The sequence below is a fragment of the Tympanuchus pallidicinctus genome, unplaced genomic scaffold, assembly GCF_026119805.1.
Source record: "Tympanuchus pallidicinctus isolate F22 unplaced genomic scaffold, pur_lepc_1.0 scaffold8, whole genome shotgun sequence".
NCBI lineage: Eukaryota > Metazoa > Chordata > Aves > Galliformes > Phasianidae > Tympanuchus > Tympanuchus pallidicinctus.
Genome location: NW_026294802.1, coordinates 14,470,726 through 14,497,806, shown reverse-complemented (window position 1 = coordinate 14,497,806; position 27,081 = coordinate 14,470,726). Strand labels below are relative to the sequence as shown.

At 49.5% G+C, this 27,081-nt stretch overlaps 1 protein-coding gene across 5 annotated transcripts; it reads right to left on the bottom strand.

The window, feature by feature from the left end:
* Positions 1–250: 250 nt before the first annotated feature.
* On the bottom strand, positions 251–25,851 carry SGSM3 (small G protein signaling modulator 3). Of its 5 annotated transcripts, XM_052669270.1 has the most exons (23): positions 25,746–25,833; positions 25,292–25,592; positions 18,676–18,759; positions 17,337–17,422; positions 16,093–16,159; positions 14,501–14,709; positions 14,250–14,357; positions 13,367–13,510; positions 12,793–12,988; positions 12,430–12,575; positions 11,648–11,875; positions 10,453–10,507; positions 7,319–7,446; positions 6,866–7,021; positions 6,202–6,256; positions 5,705–5,754; positions 4,339–4,491; positions 4,169–4,239; positions 3,780–3,828; positions 3,378–3,463; positions 2,966–3,088; positions 1,746–1,806; positions 251–1,405 (listed from the first exon to the last, which is right to left on the bottom strand). In XM_052669270.1, exons 3-23 carry the CDS (start codon positions 18,680–18,682, stop codon positions 1,322–1,324), a joined length of 2,262 nt encoding a protein of 753 aa, XP_052525230.1. In that variant the 5' UTR covers positions 18,683–18,759; positions 25,292–25,592; positions 25,746–25,833; the 3' UTR covers positions 251–1,321. The 5 variants fall into 5 exon arrangements, with proteins under 5 accessions (XP_052525230.1, XP_052525232.1, XP_052525231.1 ...); XM_052669272.1 differs by lacking the exon at positions 25,292–25,592 and having other exon boundaries at positions 25,746–25,851; XM_052669271.1 differs by lacking the exon at positions 25,746–25,833 and having other exon boundaries at positions 25,292–25,639.
* Positions 25,852–27,081: the final 1,230 nt, after the last annotated feature.

Sequence of the window (27,081 nt, the reverse complement as noted above, 5' to 3'; positions counted from 1 at the left end):
GCAGGAGGAGCACAAGTAGCTCCTTCCAGCCTCCTAACAGCACTGTGGGCTGCCCTGGACCCTGCTGCTAGAGATGAGGCTGCAGAGCTTGAGGAATAGCAGGGCTGCTCCTCGCCCCAGCTCAGCTGCTCAGGGCCCCATCCAACTTAGCCTTGAGTGCCTCCAGGGATGGGGCACCCACAGCTTTGTGGGCAATCTGCTCAACAAGGAATTTAGTTAGCCCCGTTCCCATGGAAAAACAAAGCCGAAGTCCAGTGCTCTCCCAAGATGCAGTTTATTTACAAACCCACAGAATAAAGTAAAGTAAGAATCTAGTGTCATCTCATGAGTAGTTTGTGCTCACTGACAAGCGCTTTCACTAGAAAGTCACAGACTCCATATCCAGAGCCACCACCACAAAGCAGCAATTCTCCACTCCCGACTGGCATCCCTGCCCCCGCTGCAGGGCGAGGAGGACCAGTCGGTCTCCCTGAGCCGGCTCCAACCTGAACCCCATCCTGAGCTACGACAGTGCCAAAATATACACACGTTCTCGGAGTTAATTTACAGCTTTTTGGTTAACAGTAAAAATCACGTAGAGACTAAAATGATAGCATGAAACACTCTTTCTACAGGAGTGTTGGTTTTTGTCTGCTCCCAGAGGAGACAAAGCCCGTCCCCTAGGGCTGTCAGAGCAGTGCTCTCCAGCACCTCGTGTCGACATCCCACACACCAGTGCCAGAGAAGTGGGATGAGGCTGATACCAGTTCCCCCTTCTCTGCCCTGACTCCACGTCGGGCGAACCCATTCAAGTGCTTCAGGTTCTGCCCTTCCCCTCCCCTCGGAGGTGAGCCCTTGGATGGCACGAGGTGGGGTGCGTGCCATCCCTGCTCCACACAGCATCAAGTCCCTCACCAGCTCTATTCCACCTGCATCTGCAGTGCCACCCTTCACGGATCAAAGCCATCCCACAAGGATTGCCTCTGCCCCACAGCTACGGTAGCACTGGAAACACTGGCACACAGTGGCTGGGCCTGCAGCCCCTCTCCCCAGGGAAATGGGGGTGGCAGAAGTGGGGAAGGCTGGGAAGGGGCACTCATTTTTCTGATCAGAACACACATGTCCCTGTGCAGCATCAGCCTCGACCATCACCTCCCTCGGGTCTGGCAGCAGTGCCACAAGGCCACACTGCATCGGTCCCGGGTAGCCTCGCAGCCCCCCGAGGGGGATTTTGTCACAGATACAAGTGTAGGGTAGGGAAGGAAGGGGATGTGAGATGATGGGGCTTGGGGAGAGGAGTGCAGGCCACTGAGAAGGTTCCCGGGGCAGGGGGGGGTGGAGGTCACCCATCTATGTCCCAGCTGAAGAGGTGGTGTTTCACAAGCATGTCCTGCACGCCTTCCTTCAGTGGCTTCTTCTCCTTCTCCTGCAAGGAGGCACAGAGACCTGGGTCAGTGCACTGCATCCAGACAAGCAGGGCCCAGGCAGCCAAGGCACCCAGCATCCCGCAGAGCTGCCTGCACTTCCCACCACCCCAGCTGAAGCAGGGAGAGGCCCTGCGGTTTGGAGAGCAGGGAGGAAGGGAGGGGCTGCCACTTCCCTCAGCCCCAGCTGTGTGGGCAGTGCCCTGCCACCTATTCCTGGGCATCACTAAAGAAAACAGCTCCATCCACAGCTGGTTCCAGGATGAGCTGGAGCACCAGATAATGAGGAGAGGTGCTAAGCGAAGCCCCCTGCCCAGAAGAGGAGCAATGCTGCCTACTCACCTCCCTCTTTATTGGCAGCTCCCAGTCCTGAGACAGGCTGAAGGCAAATTTGCAGAGCACTCTGAAATGGAAAAGAGTGGTAGTAATGCACACATCCAGAGCTGCTGCCCCAGCTACACAACTGCTCCTCAGCTTGCCCTGGAAAATTGCTCAGTTTTATAGGGGTGGAGAGCCTTTTTTTTGGCACCAAAAAAGCAGCACCAGCCTTCTGTGGCCAGTTTCCTCCTGTACTTAGGGCTGTGCATCTTGCCAGGCCCAGGCTGGGAAGAGCAGCTTAGAAATGTGACTCAAGTGCAACCCCTATAGAGCCTGACAATACAATGCAGGGAAGTGCAGGCAGCCCCACGGCTCTGCTAAGCTGCAGACACATGTAGATTTCTCTCCAGAAAGCTGACTGCTATCAGCAGCATCTCCAAGATTTTACACTCACCGTTCACTCCCTAAAGTAAGAGGGGCATCCTGACCCCTATGGACATGTACTGCATGGGGATGCTTCTAGCTGGATCCCTGAAGACAGATGCAGAGTTCAGCTGCCAAACTTGTCAGTGTCCTCCAGGCTCAGGAGAATATCTGACAAGAATATTCTTCAACACCTGCAGCTGCAGTGTGGCCAAGATCCTCCACAGGATGAAGGCAGGAAGGAGAATGGTACAAAGCTCAGCTCCTGCTCCTAATGAGCCCCAACTCAGCCAAGAACCAGTCCCACTGCTCCGTGCTGTGAGCAAGCAGCCTCAGGCTCACTGCAGCACAGAGGTGAAGGGAACTCCTACCCATAGTAGCACCAGGAGCAGGGCACCTTTAGCTGTGGGCTGCACATGGGCCTGCTCCCTACTATAGATGCTCCTGCTGGGAACCATTGTGACTGGCAGAGGGGTCTGAAGGGCAGAGATGGACAAGGTAGTACCTTCAGTGGAGCAGCTGTGGGCCTGATCTGCTTTTGGCTGGCCCAGAGGAGGCTGCTGTCAGGAAGATCCTGCATGTTTGTCATGACAGCTCCCCAGAAGCCAGGTTCTGACCTTAATCAAGCAGGCACTGTGCATCCCATTAAACTGTCTAGACGGTCACTGCTGCCTCAGCACACAGAGAGAGATCTCTGCAGGGGGATGTCTGGACAGCCATAGCTACTGCTAACCGGTGAGGGCTCAAACCCAGCTGCTGTGAGGGCCACCTCCACACAGGGCAGGAGGAAATCCATGCAAGACCCATAGGAACAGACTTACCTCAGCTCACATTTGATCTGGACCCACCCGGGGCTGCGCAGGAACGACCAGGGATGAAACCACTTCTCCACGGTCTGCAGGCTTGAACACAGCACCTCCAGCCACAAATGTAGCACTTGTTCGCTGCAGTGATGAGGCAGAGGTTTGTTACTGGGCTGAAACCAGGGAAAGAAGCTTTGTCCCTTTGGGACAGCCTAATTTCAGCCCCAGCAGGAGGGGGATGCCCCAGGTGAATCTATGTGGGCCACCATGACAAGCAAGAAAGGAGCAGATACCACTCAGTGGCTGAAGTGAGAGGGGAAGTCCGCATGGCCTAAAGTAGATGGAAGCAACTGCTTCCCACAGGCCTGTTTTGCTGCCTCCCGAGCACTGAGTACCCACAGTGTGAAGGTGACAGGTCTGGGTTACTCACTTGAGCCCAACGCAGATGAGGGAACGAAGTTTCACATCCATCTGTACGTGTGCAGCGTCGTGCGTCATGTTCACAGCCTGAACTGCCTGGAGGGCAGGAAGATGTGGTTACCACCTGCTCACAGCTTCACCTTAAGCTGGGCTGAGCAGCCATGTCAGCAGCACAGCCAAGTGCTGCCTTCCCAAGAGCTCCCCACCTTCACCCAGCACCACCTGCTAGCATTAGAGGGGCTGAGACTGCCTGACAGTTCCATTTTCTGCCTTTCTCCAAGCACCTGGTGTCTTCACACCACCAAGGAAATCAAGCATCTCCCTGGAGAAGGGCATCACCCTCCAAGCAGCTCCCATGGTAAACATCCCTGTGTTACCAGCTGGGCTCTGCCTGGGCTGGGGCAGCACTCACCCGATAAAGCAGCTCCTCTGGAGTGAGGACTTTGCCATCTTCATCCAGCCTGAAAAGATTACAGAAAAAAAGCTAGCTAGCTCAGGAACCATCCCTGGGCACATGTAGGCCCCTCCAAACCCCAATAGTGACAGCTCCCTTGCTTGTACTGAGCCCACAGGTGATCACACAGCTGTGAGAGCAAAGCATGACCCCAGATGCAAATGCAGGAACCCAAGAAAGAGGGCAAAAGTCAGCCCCAAGTCAGCAAAGGCATGGCAATCTGCTGACACCACACACATGAAGGCTGGGGCAGACCATGACCTTTCCTATGGTGGTAAGCAGCAGCAGTTTGACAGACAGGAGCAGGGCACAGACACTGCTGCTTGCTATGAAAGAAGTGGCCTTACCTGTAAGTCTTGCAGAGCACGAGGCGAGAATACACAGAGTCAAAGTCCCGTTCCACTTCCCTGCTTGCAGCCTAGAAGGGCATAGGGACAGTCAGTACACATTACCCTGCTGCCCCTTCACCCCATCCCTCCAACAGCACTGTGCCATGAAAGGAACTGAGACATCTCACCTCTTCAATGAAGAGCCAAGGATGGCAGGCACCCCCCAGCAGCGATGGCTTCTTCAATCCGTGTTCAAATATGGACTTCAAGGCAGGACAGAGCGTCCCTCGCACCAAGTCTGTCACCCCTTCTGTGACCGAGTCATCTCCAGCAATGGAGTACTGATGAACACAGAGAATCAGCTCTCAGCAGACTGCTCATGGAGCAGCTCACAGCTGATTCCAGTCCTCCACTCCCAGGTACGACCTATTTTCCTCAGCCTCCTATGTTCCTGCTGGCTCTTGCAGAAGGTACCAGTGCTGGTCCCCTGGGATGTGCTGAGTGACCAGCACCTTTGTGCCTAGATGTTGGACATGATACTGGTGACACCAGCACCATCCTGGCAGCATTCAGCACATAGGAACTGTTGCAGTTTGATGTGATGCTGTCCAAGCTAAGGTGAGGTTGGGACAAGCAGTGAGGGCTCCTGGGACTCCGTCAGCTGCTAAAGGCCAAGATAAATAGGGGTACATGAGAATTCCCAGGTCAGCTGGTGTATCACTCAAAGGTATCACACTGACACACTGCTGTCCCGAAGAACTAACAGTAACATGTCAGGATTAAAATAAATGGAATCCTCATCTGGGAGAAGAGCTGTTCAGCAGCACAGTTGATATACAGAGAGATACGTGAGATGCATTTATGGAACCAGCCCAGAGAAGGGGAGTGAAGGAAGCAAGTGAGATGTCAATGATGACATCTAACTACGGGCTTCACTGGGAGTCTCAGGTCAGCCTTTGAGCCACTCCTCACTCTCCAAATGGTGAAGAGGAGAAGCAGGACAGATTTTTCTCCACTTCTGCAAATTGCATAGGCCAACAGCTGATGATATTTATCTCCTATCAGTAACCTTGGAGCCACAGTGAGGCATCTGCTTTAAACAGCTGGCATCTCACTGCTGCTGGTCACAAGAGGAACCAAGACAGTGCTCTTTTGGGTGCAGCTACTTGGACCATACCCTGTGGTGACCACAGAACACCAGGACTTGCAGGGATAGCCTCAGAGGAGGAAGAGAATACAGGCAGTAGGAAGCAGACAGAAACATTGACCACAGGATCCTGCTGTGTCCTTGCCTTTTGCTTTCTCTGCTTTCCCAAAGCTGGTCTCTGAGGGCCCTGCTAGCCCACACTGCACTCAACTCCCCCCACAGCCTGTGCTGTCTGCGTGGCCAGCCTCAGGAAACTGAGCAAACAGGCCTAGGAAAATAAGCTGATAACATCACCAAGTTGCTCAGTAGCCAGAGAGAGCAAACACACTCAAAGAGGGAATACATGGCTCTTTTCAATTATGACATCACCTTTTTTAATATATATATATATATATATATTTAATTACCTCTTTGCTCCTCTCATCCAGGATCTCCACAAATTTTGCAGGAAACCAACCTACGAAGACAAAAACATAAGCCTACCACAGACACTGAGAATTCTGTCTAAAGGAGATGAGAGCCCAGTGAAGGCTGGGAATAAATCAGAGTTCATGAAGTCCAAGCCCAAAAAGGAAGCAAGCAGCCAGAAAATCACCAGAATTAAGGCAACTGCAAGAAGAAACCTATTGCTGGATGCTGCCCACAAACAGCAGAGATGATGTGCACCCAACCACACTGTGACAGGAGGATGCAGCCTAACCTTGCTGTTTGCAAGAAGCAACCATGTAGCTGCAACCACCACCCTCATACCCTGCTGGAATATTCCCCTGGTCCCTGGCAGCTCCTCTGAGTGAATGGCAGTGCTTTTTATTAAAATATGCCAGCACAGTTGCTGTGGATGAATGCATGCTTTGCATCCCACCCTGTTGCTCCCAGTAACAACAGCTTTGTCCTGCTCTCTCACCTCGCAGTCCATTCAGCTCTCCAACCCAACAGTGCTCATCCTTTTGGGAAATGATCTGAAAAAACAGGGAGTGGAAAACAGCAGTTGGAAAGAATGTCAGTGACTTGAAGCGGACAGAAATGAAAGTGGGAAACAGAAATCCATCCCCACAGGAGCATGTGCAGTGCCAGGAAGGTTACAGCTGCCTGACTGTGGGTGCATAATGATTAACTGCTTTCTTTTCAGCTCTTTTGTCACTGCTCCCTTCTCACGTGGTTCTGGGCCTTCAACAGCAAAAAGCTACTGGAAACACAATTCCATGCCTCTTTTTCTAAGTTCCAGATGGGATGCCCACAACTAAAAGACAAAATGGATGCTTTTAGTCTTACCACAACCTGGTGCGTGGTGTTGAATTGGAGCACAGATTGGACTAAATCTAGCTTTGGCTCAGCTGTGTGGCAGCCAGGAAAGGGTGATGTTCCCAGTTGCACTGGGACAAGACAACACATGACAACATTCAGAGGAACACACTGCCTCATCCCCAGGCAGCTGCTTCGCTTCGGACTCCTAACTGGGCTCTGAGCTCATCTCCTCCCTTGTTTCCCCACAGAAGAGGCAGTGTAGAATCCCAAACGAGCTTGGACTGCACGATCGTGCCCCGGTGCCTCCCCCTCGGCTGGCATACCGTAATGATGTCGTTCTTGCGGAAGCCCAGCTCGTCGTCATCGTGACGCTCGAAGTCCAGCAGTGCCTTGGCACGGCGCCGCCGGTTGCGGGAACAGGCCACGTAGTTCTCATGGTCCCGCTGGTGGCTCTCCATACTGTAGTCTGGAGTCAGATCCTGGCAAGCACACGGACACAGAGCAGAGGAATGAAAAACAACAGATGATGAGAGTTGGAATAGATGAGCTTTAAAGGTCCGTTCCAACTCAAACGAGCCCACGAATCTACACTCAGCTCATCTACCAAAGCCTTTGGCCCTTGTTCCCAAACTCTCCTCCTCACAGGAAGGCAACTTCCCAGCACAGCCTCCCTGCACTGGAGAAGGGCTGAGCAACCCTCACCCTCCATCTGTTACACCTGATGCATTCTCCCTCAAGCCCACCCGCTCCAGGAGCACCCAGCAGCTCCCACTCACAATGCTGCAGTTCTTGGGATCCACGCACTGGAAGTGCCGTGCCACCTGGAGAATGGCCTCACGAAGGTCGGCCACCAGCTCTGTCTGCTTGATGTTCTTGGCTTTCAGTGCCTCCAAGTCCTCATCTCCTGGTGGAGCCCACACAGCCAGAGGGAAGATGCAGAAGGGAAAACAAGTACGAGATATTTTTTATCAATATTAGAAATCATTAGTTCTACAGAAATCAAACAAGCCTGACTTAGAATTGCCTGCATTAAGGTAGGTGCTTACTGCCAATCTGTTCAGTAGTGTACATAAGAAGCAGCAACAAGACCGTTTCAAGTTTTATTTCCAAGCACATATGGAGCTGAAGGATGTCAACTCTGATCTTTCTGAGCAACTCACCATGCCACAGTGCTGCTCTACTGTTTCAGAGCAGTGCCTGCACAGTATACAGAAGCAGCTGAATGGTTGGACTCAAACCTAAAAAACTTCCAAAAATTGTTATGAATTGAAATTCTCTTTACACTGAAATGGCTTTCAACTACTTGTAATTTTTGCCTACAGGATGAGAGCATCTTCTTCACTGAAACTTGAGAAAAAAGTGAACAACCAAGACAGCTCTTCTGTCAGTCTAAAAGTGAGAGCCACAAGAGACAAGCCTCCATCTGAGATCTTAGCCTCTCTAACAGACACATTTCAAAGATTTTGGTATATAGAAAGGGTCGCAAGTACAAGACAAAAGTTACCAAAGCATCTCCCAACTTTCAGCTAGTATCTACTTATTTATAGATACCTACTGGTATTGGTTCTTTAGACAGTTAACATATCCAGTCTTTATTGGGCACCTGAAGTTTGGGCATAATGAACCACTTGCTCTTTTTTTCCTAAAAGAAAGGATCCAGCTTTTGTTTTTAATTCAAAGTGCAATTTCACGATCTACTTTTGCTTTCTATAATATACTGAAGAATTGGTAGTTTGATTAACAAAATTGGCATTTAAAACAATGTGTTCTTCCATGAACTCCAGTTTTTATATAAATGGCATTTTTACACATCCCTTGTAAACCAGTGGCCAGCAAACTACTACACTGCTTGCCTTCTAACAGCATTGCAGAAAACAGGATGAAAAGAATGAGCAATATAGCTGTGAAGAGTAGCTCCTGCTTTATGAAGAGTGATGAACTGTATCTTTTAATTTCAAGTGATACTAATTAAAAAAACCAAAACTTCAGGAATGTAACTGGAAGCACAGGATTAGATTTTAAATTATTTTTGATTCTTTTCTACTGATTATGTATATTATGAGAATCAGATTTAGATACAGAGAGCATAAAAAAAACCTGAACTTTGTTTCCGGACCAGAAATAAGTCACACTAAGTCCCAGTCCAAGCAATGAAAATTAACCAAAACCTCCCTGCAAGTGGCCACAGAGTGTGCAAGAAGCCTCTCGACAGATTCAAAGAGGTAGACTGGAAACAGATCGCTCAGAGGGCGGAAGATTAACGTTGCTAAAACAGAAGGTGACTAAAGAAGAAACTGCTCAACCACATCCATGCTAGCTCAGTGGGCTGCCCTCATTTTCAGATAATGCAATTTCATCATTTAGTCCCTTCTGGCCAAAACACCGTGCTTCTCCTTCCACGTCCAGACGAATCCCACCCAAACACGAGCAGGAGAGACAGGAAGAAAGTTTTATACCTTTCCCCCCTTCAAATATACGTAACACAAAAGAAAGTGGCTGGGGTTACCAGCAGATACACCTCGCTGCACCTGACATGCCCGCACATATGTTTCAAAAGCAGGAAACGAGTATGAAATCAGCTGCATGACAGGGCTCTATTTTGAGCCTGCAAAGCCTCATGAGCTGCATAGTTGTGCAGAGGAGGGTTAACTCTCATGCATCGCCTTGTTGCAATGCCCATCCAAAAGGAAAAGGGGAGGGAAAATGGCTGTTTATGAAGGTGGATAGTGATAGGGCAAAGGAGAACGGTTTTAAACTGAGACAGGGGAGGTTCAGATTAAATATTAGGAGGAAGTTTTTCACTCAGAGGTGGTGATGCACTGGAACAGGTTGCCCAAGGAAGGTGTGGATGCCCCATCCCTGGAGGAATTCGAGGCCAGGCTGGATGTGGCTCTGGGCTGCTCAAAAGCTGCTCAAACTTAAGCCAAGGGGAAACTGAGACACAAGGAAGATGTGCTTGGCAGCTAAGCTCCCTACAGATACAGTCTGTACTGCCTGCATGATAGCACTACACATAAGAGCTATGAGAACATAGCTTGAACAAGCAACCTGCCTGCATTTGTTCACTTCTTAACAGCTTCACTGGCCTTGCACTACCATGTACAGCGTTATGTACAAACATGCATCTAAGCAAGCCTCTGATGGCCCATGAGCTGCTCAGACATCATCAGAAAAGCTCTTCTCTGAAAAGACCAGCAGAACACAGTTTTAGATTTTTTCAGGCTACTACAACAACAGGAGATTTTTTTTAAATCCTGGAAATTTGGTACATTTTCTTTCCCCAGAAGAACAATTTCTGTGGTGAGATGTGGCAATTTCAAGACAGCTAACCAGTTGCAAGGAAGGTGATGACAGAGAGATTTTCAACAGGAAGGGCTATTATGAAGCCACAGAATTACATTATTTTAAATCTATGCTGGCTGTGCACTTTCTGGACATTGGCTGGGTTAGCTCATAAGCAATGGGAAGAATCAAAAATGTCCACACTGTGAAGCTCTCAGAGTAGGCATGGAAACATCAGTGCATGGAGCATCAGTGATACTTGCAGTTATAAATTTTGACTTATGAATCTTGATGAATTATACATCAAGCCATTCTGCCTGGTCTGGGATCTTCAGGGGAGTACAGCACACAGCCCATGGACTGCGTAACAGTCTAGTAGAAAGTATGTTCAAACGTCTAGCCAGTGCAAAGAGCCCATCCATGGTAAGTCACCAGTTAAGGACCTACTAACTAATCCAAAATGCACCTCTTAAGATCAGGCCAAAGCAAGCAAATAGAAAGTTACACTTCTTCCAGCTCATCCTTCAGTTGTGGCTCCCTTCTCTTCTTTTCCTTTGTCCTGCATCTCCCACCCCTCATGGCTGCTTGATCCATCAACACCACATGAAAAGCACAGGACTGTCCTTACCAAAAAGCAGAGAGGTGATGCCAGATTTCCTGCGCTGAGTCCTGCGCCGCACGATCTGAGAAGGAGAGAACAAAGTGCACAAACTTTTGTAAGTTTAGTAAATGAAATAATCCTCCACACTGGTTGGGTTTGAGCAAGGGATTCTGATAGGGGTTTTTTTTCAATCAGAGGGTGGTAACACACCGGAACAGGTTGCCCAAGGAGGTTGTGGATGCCCCATCCCTGGAAGCATTCAAGGCCAGGCTGGATGTGGCTCTGGGCAGCCTGGTCTGGTGGTTGGTGACCCTGCACATGGCAGGGGGTTGAAACTCGATGATCACTGTGGTCCTTTTCAACACAGGCCCTTCTATGATTCTGTGATAGCTAACATTGCAAGGGGCAGGCAAGTGACTTTGCAATTTTATACAAGAGTTGTTCTTGTTCCAGTGCAATGAATCAGCTCTATTGCTTGCTCTGCTCCATGTGCAGTGGGTTATTTATAGCTCAATTACGACAAAAGCATACATGAAGTTCAATAATCAACTCTGATTCAATTGAATAATTTCAGTTTTAATTTTACCTGTTGCCAGATGCACATCCACACATAACTGTATTTAAATTTCTGAGTGGCTGCTTATTACATTTTGGGATTGCAGGAGTGCCTGGTGATAAGCACTAAGATGAGCGTCAAGAAGATATGTTTTATGCAGGCTTGACGAACAGGAGGTACTACATCTGCAACTGCAGACTGTGATCTATGACTAAACACAGATGCGTTTCTTACTCAGCTTCTCAAAGGCCACTGCACTTTACTTTCTGGAATTATTTCAGCACGTCAGTTTCTTACTAATGGATTAATCCCAGGTCCCACTCTGCTGTATGCTTACGTTAGCGCCAGGCAAATTCTGCCAAAAGTGAGTGCTGCTTCTTTTATGATTTCTCATTAATGAAATGTAATGCTTTCCATCATTCCTCTCATTAATGATAATCACAATTGACATCAACATTCCTTTCATCTGTGGATTTATCAATCGGGACAGAGTCAGCAGCATTTCATCAGCACAGGCCTTCCCTTCTCTTGCCAACACCTTTTCTCTGGGTGACAGAGCTGACGTCCTCTCAGACAGGAGGACCTCTTGCCCGCAAACAGCAGTCGGTTGAAATACAGAGTGGGAAAAACAGAGCAGCGGAGGCAGACAGAATTCAGAGCGCTCACTTTGGATAAATTGTTGACAGTGGTGCTGGAGTTGAGCAGCTGCCCCTGGTCAGCAATGAGGTAGGCCAAGTGTTTGCGACGCTGGGTCTCCACCGCCACATCTGTCAGCGAGCCAGCCACACGCATGGCTTCCCGCAGCAGCACATCTGCATCTTCTATCTGACTTGGGATGTCCGAGAGCGTGTTGAAGATTGAGGCAGAGTTCTCAGACTGGATTAGCTCATCCTCCTGCAAAGATGCAGTTGTTTTTCCACACAGAACAGTGAGCGTGACAGTTATGCTCCTGAAGCTGCTAGATTCAACTCTACTTTCAGTGTACTGCCCAGGCCAGAAACAATGCAGGTAAAGCTATGAAATTACATTAAAAACTTTGGTAGAAAAAAAATGCAGGCTAGCTCTGGGAATAGAACAGCAATTTTTTACTACTGCACTAAGATCTGCTCCCAAAACTCCACCTGGCATGTTTTTGAGTCATAGAGACAGTGCAAAACCAAGAGACATTTTGATTTAAATAGGATGCGTTCTCAGGTTGGGATCTAGAGTGAGCAGAGGGAGCAGCTGATGGGGCTTAATTATGAGGGATCAAATGAAGTAAGCAGGGAAAACAGAAATCCCTGAATCTGCAAAGCACCTTGGAAGTTTTCACGGCTTCCACTTCTGAGGAAAGCAAGGAGTCATCTTCCCTTGCACACTCCCAGACCACATACAGCAAGCCTTGTTGCATCTCAATCTTGCAGTCAAATACTGAAGTGCTATAAAGAAGGAAGTGGTGGTAGTGCTACCTTCATACTGAGCATGCCCAAAGTGAGCTGGAACAGCACCAGAGAGCCCTCATAGAAGAAGAGGTCCCAAATGCGCAGCAGCAGCTTGATGTGGACAACACTAGCGAAGGAGGTGAGGAACCAGTGCAGGGTGATCAGGGACAGCTCTGTGAATAGAGACATACAAAGGAATCACGATGGGATGTCAGCTAACCAGCAGAAACAGATCCTCCTAAGTGCTGCCCTCCCAGCTTACAGATGACCTTGCACTGCCCTGGCCCCCAGGGCCAGGTTTGCTCCTAGCTCTGCTGCTCTCCCTTTGTGAAACAAGGGCAATTATCTCTGCCTGCACACCACCCAGAGGAGCCATGGGCACACTTTTACCAATGTCATGCTCCTGGAGCAGCTTGTCCAGACGGGGTAGGTACTGTACAATGAGCTGTCGCAGGACGCGCTGGTCTGTCTGCACCCCCATCAGGGTGGTACTGAAGTAGGAGGCGGGAACCAGTTCCTCAATGATAGCACACATCATCCAGAAGGCATCTTCCTCCTCCAAGAAGAGCAGCAGAGAAGCAGCCACCTAGGATTTTGAAGGAAGATTATATGCCAAGCCTGTCCTAACAGTAGCACTCCTTCCCCATCTCCTCACATGGTCCAGTGTCTACGAAACCAATGTCTTCCTTCCTCTGCAGCAGCTCTACTGCAGTCTCTCCCAGGGAAGAGATTTCTGTGCAGTGTAACACCAGTTCCTCCCCCACAGAGGAACCAAATTATTGCACACCTTTGGACACGCTGTGTTACTCTGTTCCACTCTCCTCAAGCAATATGTTCTGTGTGAAAAGGATTTCCCTTCAGCTAGTCTGGAGGTCACAGCATCTGGCAGCATTACCTCAAATCACTTACCCCAAAGTAGCTACAGAACAATCCCTATCACAAAAGCACTATTAAAGCAGGTTACCATGCCAGTGCCTTGGCAATAGCCAATCTCCGGGTAGAGCCAGGCAAGTCCCCGTAGTATCCTGCGTAGCCGTGGCACCCCAATACTGTTCATGTTGGAGAAGCAGGCATTGCTGGGCATTGTGCGGAGGAGGTCTTTCTCAATCTGTCAGACAGCCAGAAGCAAGGAAGGGGTTAGTTAGCAGCATTTGAACAATTGCCTTCTGCTCTCAGTGAGCTCTGCTTCCCTACACCCAAGTCTTTAGGCATCAAAGAAGATGGCACTGTTCAAACAGCTGGGATTAATTTAATATCCTTTGTTAACATGTGAAAAACCAGTCAGATGGCAACTTGGTGACTCCCTAAAAATACTTGCCTCCACTCAGCCCCTAGTTTCTCCCCTTGCAGTAAGCATGCTGGGAATTTCATCTGCTTGGATTTCAAGCAAGGATTCTCACCATGCTTATTCATTGTTGGTGAGAAACCAACAATGTGGCCACACCTGCAGTGGGGGACTTGGAGGTGAACAGCCCACAGCTCCCCCTGGGCAGAGTTGTCCTTCCCTCCGTTGCTATCCCAGTGGACACACATCTATTACTCTTTCACCCTCTGCCTCATTCAGTATCAGGAACTTGCCCAGATGAAACTGCCATGTGGTAACCTAGCCTGCAGGTAGCAGAGGTTAAACCTCTTCCCTAGGAAGTGGGGGATCTGCACAGCTTCTACTCCAACAAACAAAGCAGATAAATGCCCAGTAAGATTAACCTTTAGTGGGATTCAATTACACATCCTTTCAGCTGTCCCTGATGCAGGTATCAGGCAGACACCCCTTCCTCTTCGTGCAGCAAATCTTGCTGTTCTCCCCACTCCCTTATGCCCAGTCAGCACTAGGCAGCATCTCTCACCTGTTTGGCAGCAATGGTTTCATCATTCGAGCAGTTTTTCACAATATCACGATATGACATCTCTGAATTTCTCTTCTTCTGCAAGGCCCCAGACAGACGCATCCACAGCTGTGGGGACAGAGTGAACAGCATTAAGGAATCACTAAACCAGCCCCAGAAAGCCACGGCCTGGCACCTTCTCAACCACGACAGGGTGGCCTCCATTCTCTGTCTCTTCCCACAGGCAGGAAGGTCAGCCCGCTGTCTCTCACCTGCGGCCTCATGCTGTGTGGGATGCCAGCCAGCACCAGGGAGCGCAGTTTGTCTGAATGTGGGAGGGTGACCTCAATTTTGTCCCAGGTGAGGTCACCCACGTCGTGGTTGTGTGTGAATTCCAGATGAGCCTGCCACTTGAGCCTCTGCTGTGGCTCCTCTATCAGCGGGAGCCCCAGAAGTTTGCTGGAGTTTGGCTCAGCACCATCTGCCTCAGCAAAGGGAAGGGAATGAAATGGAGACAAGTGAGAGAGGGAACAAAAATAGGGCGGGGTGGAGAGTAGGACAGCCATCTGATAAAAGCATGTAAAAACTTTCAGGTCTTCCAGTCAGAGCATGGGAAGGCAAAGCTTGGTTTCTAACTGTCTTCTCTATGCAGCAAACGTTGTGATCGTAAGCAAAAGGCACTGGAGCCTTAAGAACCAAGAAGCTGTCAGCAGGCCCAGGCTCTGCTTACACATGATTTACAGCAGAGTGTGGCTGGAATTCAACAAGACCCTGGCAGCAGCTATCCTGCTGGGTTTTGTGAGGATCTGTAAATCAAGCTGACAAAAGCATAGCAGGTCTCAGAGGTGACAAGCAGAAAGCTGTATGTTCATGCAAGTAATGAGGCACAAAATGTTAACTCTGGGGCTACCTATTCATTAAAAAAAAAAATCTTTAATAAGAACACTGCCCAATTCCCAGTGAGAGAGTACCTTAACCTGAGGCTAGCTTTCTAAAATAGACACATTAGCACAATATAGGTTTGACGTAAGGCACTCCATTCTTCACCACATAGCAGATTTTCAACAACACCATCCAAATCTTTCTGCTGACTTTATAATGCACAGGTCTATCAAATGGTTTGGCTGAATGAAATCAGTCTCTTTGTCCTGTCTTCATCTCTAGGTTACTGCTTCAAGAAAGTCCTCTAGGACTGTAGTCTTAGGGCACCACAGGCAAAAAAGTTCTGCCCCCCCATTGTATGGCCTGAGACCCGGAAATCTCCTCTCAGAGCACAGAAAGCAAATCCCCCATCCAACAGTCTTTTCTCTTCATCTTTCCAAAGGCAGCAAGCTGTGCTGTTCAATGCCCAACTGCCATAGCTCTCTTCTGTTTGTCCTCCTGCCACTGAATCTTGCAGAAAAACTAGGATGTGGGTTCTGCCCCTTCAGATTGCTCTACACTTTGCCAAGATGCTGGGATGTGTACAACACACACTGCTGCCACTCGCCTGAGAGCTTTCCATAGGCAGCACGTGGCACTGTGCCTGCCATTGATGCTCAGTGCTCCTGACCACAGCAGAAGCCTGCTGTGAGCCAGCAGAGCTGCCTCTCCCAGTGCACCACTAATGGAAATGGCAGCTTCCTCTTCACTTCCATCTCTCCCTCACCTATGCCACAGACATAAGGCGATGGAAAGGACTCTGCTGCGTATTTATTCCACAAGGCCAGCTCAACTGATGCATGGCCCTTAGTAGCAACGGTAGTATATGGAAAGAAGTTGACATCTGAATAAATGAAACCTAGCACACAGTGGTTGCAAAATCATTCTGCCCAAGGCCCCATGCAGCACTATCTGAAAGGGAGAGAGATGGGACTGGTTTTACCTTCCTTGTCAATTCGGAAACCAAATTCATCATAGCGGAACTCTGGCTGCTCGATGGATTCTTCTTTCTGGGAGACATAAGGAAGAAGAGACATTCTTACTGCTCCAGCACTGAGCAACTGAACAGAGACAAGTGGATATCGCCCAATCTTACACTGTGCCCTCTGAGCAACTGCAATTCTTCACCTTTACTTTTGATGCCTTCCTCCACAATTCCCAGCTGGGGAGGTGTTGCATGCTGCCCCCATTTTGACTTCCATATGGAAGATGTGAACCTCTGCTTTCTCAGCTGCACAATCTCTTGGTACAACTACTTGAGTTGCAGCACCGTACCACAACAAAGACTTCCCCATCTGAAAGGACAGACAGTCCTCATGGACTGAGGAATCCACACATCATCTACACTGGGCCCTACTGGCTGCAACTCTAAGACACAGTAGTCCTCTGAACCTAGAGTGCACACACTCAAATTCAGTTCCCTGCAGTGCCCCACTTCCTGCCTACTGCTTTCAGGTTTACTCTGAAAGACAGCAGAAAAAAACTGGGATTTGGATCTGTGAGACAAACCCAAATTAGAGGCCAAAGGAAATTCAGTTCAATTCTCAGCTTATTCTACCTGTGTTCATAGTTGGCACTAGTGGTTATGATCATTAGGCTTTTGTAAGGAGTGAATACCTACAGATGCCTCTGATTCCTGCTGACCCACCTGCCCTTCCTGTGGGGTCTTGCAAGCATTGCACCCAGGCAGCCCCAAAGAAGCACACTTCTAGCATAGCTCCAAAATAAGCTTCAGCCTCCTTCTCTGGGCTCAGTTGCCTTCAGCAAACACTGAGGGTTAGGTTACAAAATTCCATATCTGCTTCCTTCCTTCCTGTTCTGCCCACCTGGAGGCAAGCCTTGGGGCTAGCATTTCCTGCCATGCGCAAGCTGTCCAGGGTAGCTTGATGGTGACAGAGACTCCCTTGGAGTGTCAACATTTTTTACAGGGGAGCAACAGTTACAAAATAGCAGAGCAATAATTCACAGAAATTTCTGTATGCTCTGCAAGATCCTTTTGCAAGAGCCAGGACACAGCCACAAAACAAATGAAGTTTAAATAGCAAACAAGTGCCCCCAAGCGAACCACTGCAGGAAGAGTGCATCCCCTCCTCTTCCTTACAGCATTTAGAGACAATCTGAAATCACCAGGGTCTCTTTATTTCTGTGCAGAGCCAGAGAACATCCCCACCCTGCCCAACACTGTACCTGTGTGTATTTCGCCAGGATCTCCTGTGGCCAAATGCTGGGTGTGAGTGCTGAGAAGGGACCCCCAGCAGAGGGAGTGTGATGGCCTAAACACAAAGAGAGCAACAGACAGCAGTGAGAACCCAGGACACTCAGTACACACTGCTCCAGCAAGGTAAGGATTTATGCAGAAGTCTCTACTCCAGATATTGGTTTCTAGTCATTACTTCTAGACACTGTGACAGCTTCCACATCACCAAGGAGGTAAATAATTTTAGAAGGTTTGAACCCTTATTACCAAGCAAAAGAAGCAGAATGGCCAAACTGAGTTCTAACAAACGGACTTCTGGGGAACAGAAATCATTCTGTGGCATCATGCGATCGTTCCTCTTGGAAAAGCTGTGCCAAGTGAAGGCAACCATTAAACAGATTTATGAAGTAAATGCCTCCTATAGAGACACTGACATTGACTCAGCAGCACTCCAGACTGCCCTGAAACTGTGTCAGCCAGGCAACAGAACAGGACACCAGAACCCTCAGTAATATGCTCAGCTGCTCCCTTTGCTGCTGAAGGGCTGGGATGTTGCTGCCCTCCCTCTAAGGCTGCCAAGATCATGCACAGACAGCTGCAGCAACATAGGTATGCCTGTCACCTTGCTGTTCTGTGTGCAAGGCAAGCAACCTCCCAGAGGTACTGTGCCCCTTGCAATGAAATCAGACATTGAGTTCTGCAATTGAAGCAGACAAGCACATCCCAGGTCTTCCATTGTACACATCACCACCACCAAGGTTTATCTGGCTTTGAAGTAGTCTCCTTTAGGGTTTTCCCTGAAATAAGCAGCTAGCTCAGGAAGGAAGGTGCAAAGACATGGGGTGGGACAGTTCCACTGCAAGAGGGATGTGCTGGAGGAGACCTACTATTAGTCAAGCTTGTAACTCGGTAGCCCACAGACAAACTCCAGTAATTCTTCAGTCCTAGAACTACCACTTTATTGAATAAATCTCTCAGGTCATAAGCAAGCCACCTACTTTGGGGCAAGTCCTGGGAGAACAGAACTGAGCAGGTCTTATGAGAATGGGGAGGCAGACTTCATTTCATCCTCCTCCTTTCTCTGTAATTCAATGGCTGAAGCAGCATCTGAAGGCTTCAGCAAAGGGTAGAAGAAGGAACTGCACTCCTCCGAGCAAAAAGGCTGCTAGATCATAAAGAGCTGGGCACTCTCCCTCCCTCCATTTCAGGCAGAGCTGTATGTTAACATAGAGAACGGCTGTTGGAATCAGTAACTTTCTTTTACCATGCCACAGATGAAGAAAGAGAAAGCCATCAAAGAAGGCATCACATCCATTTTTGCCTGCTCACCTGACATTGTTCTAGGTAAGGCTGAGTGGCAGAGGCTGTCAGCAGGTCCAGGAATGCTGTTCTCAAGGGTGAGAGGTCACTGCCCTGTTGCAAACAGAAAAAAAGAACATCCATTAGCATCCGAGAGCATAGTGAGGGACAGACACACTCCCCAGGCACAAACTCCACACAGCAAACTCCAGAGACTTCCCAAGAGGGAATTCCCTCTTGATTTCACACCCATCAGCTACAAAGAGCATGGTATCACCTACCAAATTCTCTGTGATGCAGCCGCATTGCTGACTCAAAGAATGCCAAAAACCAAGTCAAATTCCATTATCTTTTCCATCACAGATTCTGAATCCTATTCAATTATGAACACTAAAAAAGCAGATGGCACATCACCATTCTCTGAATTTACTGCCCACAGTGAAGGGACCAGGGTGTTGAAGTGAGTTTGAGATGCAAGAAGCCTGAAAAAGATCTTGGGAGCATCAAAGCAAAACACAGGAGCACACTTACTTCAAAAAGAACCTAGGAGAAGCTAATGCTTGCATGCTTTGAATGGATTTTCCAGCTTCCTTTTTCAGTAAAGCCACTTCTGGCTGCAAACCACTGCAAGAAGGAATGTGAGGGATTCACCCAGCAGGCCTTGTCTGAGTTTTTTCAGTGCTCAGCAGTACAAGGTTATATATCTCCAGCAAGCATTTGCAGCCTACAAGTGCAAACAGGAGGGGGAACAGGTGTTTACAAGGGTGGATAGTGACAGGACAAGGGGGAATGGTTTTAAACTGAGACAGGGGAGGCATCCCTGGAGGCATTCAAGGCCAGGCTGGATGTGGCTCTGGGCAGCCTGGTCTGCCTGGTAGGCAACCCTGCACATAGCAGGCGGGTTGAAACTAGATGATTACTGTGATCATTTTCAACCCAGGCCATTCTATGATTCTATGAAGTGACTTGCTCCGGTGCTCCAAGACAAACAGCTATAAAAGCACCTGGATCTGAGAACACAAATAAGGCTTCTTCCCCCCAGATTTAAGCAGTTTTCTGCATGAGAAAAGCTGCTATGGCTGCATAGATGCCAATCTTCCAACACCAACTCTTAGAGCAAAAAAGAAGCAAACAAACAAAAGAAACAACAAATCAAAGCAACCACAAGTCCAGCTTTTGTTTCTGAGAAGCTGCCATGACCACGCATGGCCAGCTGCTTACCTGTGTGTTCTGCCCTGCCCCTAACTGCTGCCTGTCGCTCCAGCTCTCTTAGTGGAGGGTTTTTCCTCGGTAGGTAAACCTATCCTAAGGATAGAAAAAGAGCACCAACACTCTCACTTCACGTGGCAGCATTCAGGGTGTGTGCAGCAAGCAGGTAACTGCTGACGGCACTCCTGCCAATGCATTTGGAGGCTTTTTTCTGGCTCCCCGCTGCCCTTCCACCACTCTGGCACGCTCAGTACCTCCTCAAGCCCCCAGGTCACCATTAACCTTCACGCATGCACAGTCAGTGCTGAACCAACCTGTCACTGAGGAGCCGGCGTTAGGCACATAGACAAGAGAACACCCGTAGCCAGTGAACGAAGCACGGTGCCCAGGAAGCTGGGGAGAAGGGCTGAGGTCCCTCCTCATCCCACAACAGGTGGAGCAGAGGGGAACACCTCCCCCTGCCCACGTCATCGCTCTCCTGCCGGCCCCGGATATGAGAGCAGGCTTTCCCTGCCCCTGGGCCCCATGGAAACCTTCCCGAAAGCACCCAGCTGGGACCTGGTGCCGACATTGCTGGCCAGGACAGAGGGATGTGACCCTACAGCAGCTCTCAGCTCTTCTAGCCAGCAGACAGTAAGCAACCAAAGGAGATCCCATGAACCCAGTGAAAGCACATGCATGAAAACAAACCACTGCACAGCTCCCAGTTCACTGGGGGACAGCCAGAAGGACAGCTTGTGTACCTAAAAAAGGTGCTGCAGTGGAAGCTGCAGCTGTTTGAAGCGCTCCAGCTGCAAAACCCCTGTCAGAGTCACCAACGCACCACAAAGAAATACATCTGTTTACTTTCTTTTCCCTGCAAGTGTCCTTTAGAAATGGATGTTTGCAAAGGAGACCTGCAAATTTACCTCCACTTGACAGTACCAAGCCTCCTCTGGACAAACTTGCCCTTCCACATAGCTGCAATTCAAAAGATTTCAAATACCTGCCTTCCTGCAAACAGATAACAATCTCCTGCTGCCTATGTTTTACTGGCTTGGCTTCTTTTGCCATGTGATCTCCACTTAACCCTGTTGTGGTAGTGCCTGGATGTGCTAGGCCATGAATCACAAAACCATTAAAGCTGGAAAAGACCTCTGAGATCACCCAGTCCAACCTCCAGCTCATCCCCACCAAGTCCACTAAGCATGTGCCACATCCACATGGCTTGCAAACACCTCCAGGGAACGGTGACTCCACCACCTCCCTGGTCAGTCTGTGCCACTGCAGCACCTCTCTGAGAAGAAACTGTTCCTAGTGGAGCAATGCTGTCTGGAGCTTTACAGTAGGATCTTTATTTTGGCCCCAAAACTCCTTCCCAGGCATACTCCTCCCCTGCCAGTTTTAACCATCATGCTTAATTTCAACACAGACTGTCAGTTGGCTTCCACTGCTCACTGCTATGGTTTTCTTTTATTTAAAGAGTTGTAGGAGAAGTAAGAGCAATAGCAAAGCCACAGTACTCACCAGGAAGCCACACACTTGGTGTAATTCTGGAAGCCCCTTCCAATTCAGCTTTTAAAACCCCAAGTAGATTGCAACCAATTAAACATCTAGAACGTCCTTCTCTTAGAAATGAAGACAAAAAGCTTGCACTGAATCAGGCAGCTCATTTCTGTGCCCTCACACTTGGGAAGCTTTGTTTTCAGAGCTCAAACCATGACTCACCTAATGCATGGCACAAGGAGAACCCTCAGCAGGAACCGGGTAATTCCCTCTGCCTTCCCTTCCCCCAGCAGTTTCCCCTTCAGCCAGGTGAAGGCGTGTCCTGGAGCCACAAATGCCATTAGTTCCACGAGTCAATATTTGCTCTGCATGCATACAGTCAGAAGAAAACTCCAGCATCACAGATAAGCAGGTGAGTGAGCACAGCACAGCCATACCTCTGAGCATGGGATAAGACACAGTTACTTCTGGACCTGGTACCCCGACCCCTGCCTTTGGAAGCATGTAAAATTCCACATAGCGCTGCACAGGCTCCTGGTTAAGCATTCAATGTGATACCAGTAAACCTAGATGACCACAGGAAATACCTTGAAATAGGTTTGTAGACCTGAGACGTTTACAAACAATCGGCCTCACGCTGCTCTGGGTGCAGGAGGGAGATGCTGAGGAAGCCTTCCTGCTCACTTCCAACCTCAGCTGGTGACTGGGAATGAAAAGCTGAGGAACTTCAGCTGCCTTCATCCCACTTCCCTGTAAGAATCCTCCATCAGAGCACATGACAGCCTAGAAAGGGTGGAAGGAGCCTGGCAAGCAGTGGCAAGGGCTGACACCCTTTCAGAGCCCAGGAACGATGCAAGCTGCTGATGGTGCTGTCATGGACGGCGGCAGTGTGCCTTGGGGTTCAGTGGCCCCAGTCCCAGAAAAAGATGAACTGGGAGGAACTCTGTGTTGTGACTCCTGCCAAAAAGCATCCTGCAGACTCCTGGCCAGGCTGGAAAAGCAAGCAGGCACAGAAATGCTGTAAGAGGCACTCCCATGCCTCTGCTTTGCTCTCTGTACTGCTGCAAGGATAGCAGCACTCAACTGGAGCCAAAGGGACAAAGCCCGGCTAGCTGACACAGAGGGACAGAGCACTTCCAGCTGTGTATCCATTTTGAAAATAAGGATGTGAAAAAGCAGAATGCTGTTTCCTACTGGTTCTGCACCGGGCAGGCAGAACCCAGCCTGATTTCCTGCTCACAGTTTGACATGTCAAGCTTGTCTCGACAGAAACTCCCACACAACACCCACTTATGCAGAATGCAGACTTCCTGCCTATGGACAGACGTTTTCCTCGCAGAACAAACCTCTTTTTATTTTGCTAGTTGGCTCCAAAGCAGACAGCACATCCTTTATGCAGGGCACAGCTTGAAAAGGCTTTAGGGTCTGCCTGTAGCACTTATTTCTCAAATCTGGAGATAACAAAGGCTTCCCCCGTGTGGTTCACGGAAAAAAAACATCAGAGCAAAACAGAACTCATCTAGGGCTCTGCTGATTTCTTGTTGCTAATACAAGCACCATGTTTTTAATCCTGGAAAGCGAAAGCTGTCTGGCCTTACACAGCAAAAGCTGGGTGCCTGCTAACACAAACAGCAGCAGAGCACCTTGTTTGCCAGATCCTTGAGATCATAAGAGGAGGAGATCTCTCTTTTCCAATATTCCTAAGTGATGATGGGATATGTGATGTGAATGTAGAGTGCTGCTCCCGCTTCACGGGAGAGGGACAGACTAGGCACTGAGAGAAGGAGCAGTGGGATTTGTTTTCTCAAATGAGGAAGAAAATCCGGGATACAAACCAGCAAGGTGTCCGCTTTCACCTCTCTTACTGTACCGCAGAACTCTCCTTGTTACAAACCAAAGAAAGGTAGAAGGACATTACTGACAGTTACTTACAGATGCTATTAGTATGTTTTCTACATGAGACTTTGACCCTGATCCAGAGCTGGCCCTGAAAGCTCACTGCACAAAGAAGCTTTTCGGGCTGCTCTCATCCTGCTGCTGCCAGTGACAAAGAAGCAGCACGAAGAATGGCTCTTCCATGGTACAGATGGATTTGCAGAGCTTTAGTTATCAATCCCTTGTGAGACACAAGGAAAACTCAGTTCAGGTCACTCCCATATAGCTATGCTGTTCATGTACAACTCATGTTAGCAAAAGAGCCTCGGTCTCACCCAGCAGGACTCTCTCTTCATCATCGTAAGCAGCTCTCACTTCATTTGGCTCTAAAAGAATGGCATTTAAAGGACAATATCTCCCACAGCACATCAGATTACCTTCTTTGGGGTTCTGCCTTCACACAACTCAACTTTCTGAAACAGACAAATAACACCCACAGCACCATTCAGGACTGTTCGCAAAGCTGCTAACACAAATCTGGTTTTTGCTCCTGCAAAAATTTATTCGAGCAGACAAGTCAAATTAAAAACAAAAACAAACAACTCGATGATCATTAGTGTATGTAACAAAACAAGACAGAATTAACCATATTTCCTGTTGCTTGGGATCAGGAAGAATTCTTCTCCAGAACAAAAGGGCTGTTAGGGTTATGGACATTTTCTCTCATTTCTGAATCATCAGGTATTACCCAGCCAGCAAACATTGCACTGACTGGGCAGTGACAACTGCTCTCATCATACTAATGACAATGTGCCAGCTTTCTTTTCTCCCATTTCATAAAACAAACGGATTTTTTACTACCTGCAGCCCGCAGCAGCACAGTTGACAAGCAAGATGAGACAGGAACACCCCTCCTGGCCCTCCCAAATATTCACCGTGAGTGAGCTCTGCGTGACTCCAGTTTTGACTGGCTGATGAAAGGCGGCAAAAAAAGAAGCTTAAACAAGTCTGTGTGCTGCTGAGGGTACAAAGCTGAAATGCTGGGTTAATAGCACAAAATAAAGCCAAATCTAAAAGGACATAGCAAAGATCCTAGTGTTGGGGAATTGTTTCAGTCCTGAGCAGCAGTGCAGCGCTCCCCTCAGCTCACCAGCTGATGCTCACTGTCATAGAATCACAGAATGGTTTTGGTTGGAAGAGACCTTTAAGATCATCCAGTTCCAACCCCCTTGCTATAGGCAGGGACACCTCCCTCTAGAGCAGGTTGCTCAAAGTCTCATCAAGGCCAAAGCCTGGCCTTGAATGCTTCAGCCCCTCGCCAGTGTGGCCCCTCCTCTGTGCTGCTGCTGCTCACATCTCTCCCCTATTGAACATCTCCCTGAGCTTACCGAGACACACTGTCAAAGCATCTTAAACAGGAACAGAAAAAGGCAGCACCTGGCGATTTAGTCTTTGAAACACAGAATTAACATAAGTTGATATTAACAGGACACGACCAGATCACACCCTGACATCTATAATTACACACCATGCCTCTTCTCATGCCCTGCTCCCATTTTTACTTCGTGCATCCTCCAGGAACGTGCCTTTCACTTCAGCAGAGGGATAACTCCAGAGATGCTGTGCACATCCAGACAGGCATAATGAAGCCAACCTTCGTTCCAGTAGCTCTTCTTTCCAGCACACCCCCTCCCACAGGAGCAGCTGAAAAACCATTCTAGAATTCAGATTATCCACTGAGCAACCCTGTTCCCTTCTGCAAAAGCACAGCAGCGTCTCACTGCTGCAGTCCCTTTCTGGGGGATTTTAAGACCAGGTTTCCCATTAGTGAACAGCGGAGGCTCTTAATTCCTGCAACACTTTGTTTCTTCCTCTCATACGCCAGGGCTGAAGGACCCTCACGGCACTTTTACCACGTTATTACCACCGCTTGCCCCAAAGCATCACAGCAAGATCGTTTCAGCCCGTGACTGAAACCTACACGATCAGCAGGAAAGCACCTGCGTACACGCAAAGAGCCCTCAAAGAATCAGGAAGGCAGAGAGGTGGACGCGAAGAAACTTTTCCTTCTCCCTACCTCACCAGCTCCGTTCCAGGCACTCCCGGAGCCCACAGCCGCCTCCTGCCGAGGGGCTCCCAGCCCGCAGGACGAAGGCAGCACCGCAGACACGAGGAGCGCCCGCTGCCCGCCGGCTCCCCCGGCACCTCACGCATCCGAGGTTCTGCCACGTTTCCTTCTCCGTGCCACGCGCGCCTCTGCCCCCGGCTGATAGGAGACGGGCAGGCCGCCACCCAGCCAGACAGCGGAGGATGCGGAGGGCAGCGAGGCCGGCGGCCGAGGCGCACGGAGCGGCTGTGTCACAGCACGGGGGCGCCGGCTGGGTGGGAGCAAAGGAGAGCGGCCGTTACGGAACCGCGCGACGGCCGTGGAGGGGCGAGGCGCGGCTGACAGCCCCGCGGCTGAGGGGCGGCCCGCTGAGCGGCCCCGGCTCGGCGGCACGGCCCGAACCCCGCCCCCGCCCGGCGCTCACCTGCTCTCGACGGCGCCCCTCTCGCCCGCTGCGCCACCCGCCCGCCCTCACGCGGCGGGTCGGGACCCCGAGCAGCGCCGGCAGCCCCACACGCCGCTCTGGAGGGCGCCGCTACGCGCATGCGCGGCATCCGGGTGGCGGCGCGGGGCGCGCTGGGAGCTGTAGGCGGTGCGGGGAGCGCCCGAGGGTGGGGTGCGAAGCGACCAGAAATGGCTTGGAACGGTTGGTTATGGCCAGCTCATAACCTAGGGCTCCGTCCGACACGGGTTTGAGCGCCTCCAGGGATGGGGCGCTCACAGATCTCTGTGCCTTGCCGCCCTCATGGCAAAGTATTTCTCCTCAACAGCTAACCTAAATCTCCCCTCTTTTAGTTTAGTGCCGTTGGCCCCTGCCCTATCGCTATCAGGCAACATGAAATGTTGGTCCCCCCACTGCTTGTGTGCTTCCTCCAAGTACTGGAAGGCCACAATGAGGTCTCCCTGCAGCCTTCTCTTCTCCAAGCCCAGCTCTCAGCCTGTCCTCCCAGGAGAGATGCTCCAGCCCTCTGAGCATGGCCCCCTCTGGACTGACTCCAACAGCTCCACGTCATTGCAGTGCTGAGCCCCAGGCCTGGATGCAGCACTCCAGATGGGGCCCCATGAGGGCAGACCATCCCCTCCCTGTCCCTGCTGCCACCTCTCTTTTCCCACAGCCCGGGATACAGTGTTCAATTGGTCGCCCCCTTTCTAAACAGATGGCTAATTAAATGTTAATAGCACAAACAGGCAAAATATTTTAGGCACCATAAAACTTAACCAGCGTTTACGCCTTACTCTAGAGGCAGCTGGATGAGAGGCGGTCGTGGCCTGAAGCTTCCCACTTCTCCAGATACTTAATATAGACAAGTCTCTTTACAACACATTGCTGCATTCTGAAGTCCTCTTCAAGCAATCACGGCTTCAAGGAGGAGAGCAGGTAGCTTGTTTCAGTTTATTCTGTTCTCTGTAATTTTCTTCAGCCATAACATTCCAAGAATCTAGTAATGTTTAACACAGAACCAGGAAAAATAACAAAGGTAAGAAGGAGCTTTTGAGGAAGGGGAGGTAAGGAACTCATTCCAGTTTAAGTCAGAGGAAGACAAGTTTGGTCCAGTACCGAATACCCAGTAAAGTACAGATGCTATAAGCAGAATATTGAAGGTCAGAAATAAGACCAAAGACCTCTTGAATTTCTCTGGCATTCAGTGAATTCCCGCATCGTTTTTCTTATCAGACAAAACTTGCGGTAGAGAATGACTTGCGTTTGCCAGAGCCTACATACAGTTCACAAGCAAGCAGCTACAGCCAAGGACCTGGAA

Excerpts from the sequence above, each read along its gene's own strand:
- SGSM3 (XM_052669272.1), bottom strand. Across the intron at positions 6,257-6,865 it reads GCAAGAACGACATCATTACG|ATCATTTCCCAAAAGGATGA; the intron begins GTATGCCAGCCG and ends CTGTTTTTTCAG. Across the intron at positions 3,089-3,377 it reads CTCATCTGCGTTGGGCTCAA|CGAACAAGTGCTACATTTGT; the intron begins GTGAGTAACCCA and ends TCATCACTGCAG.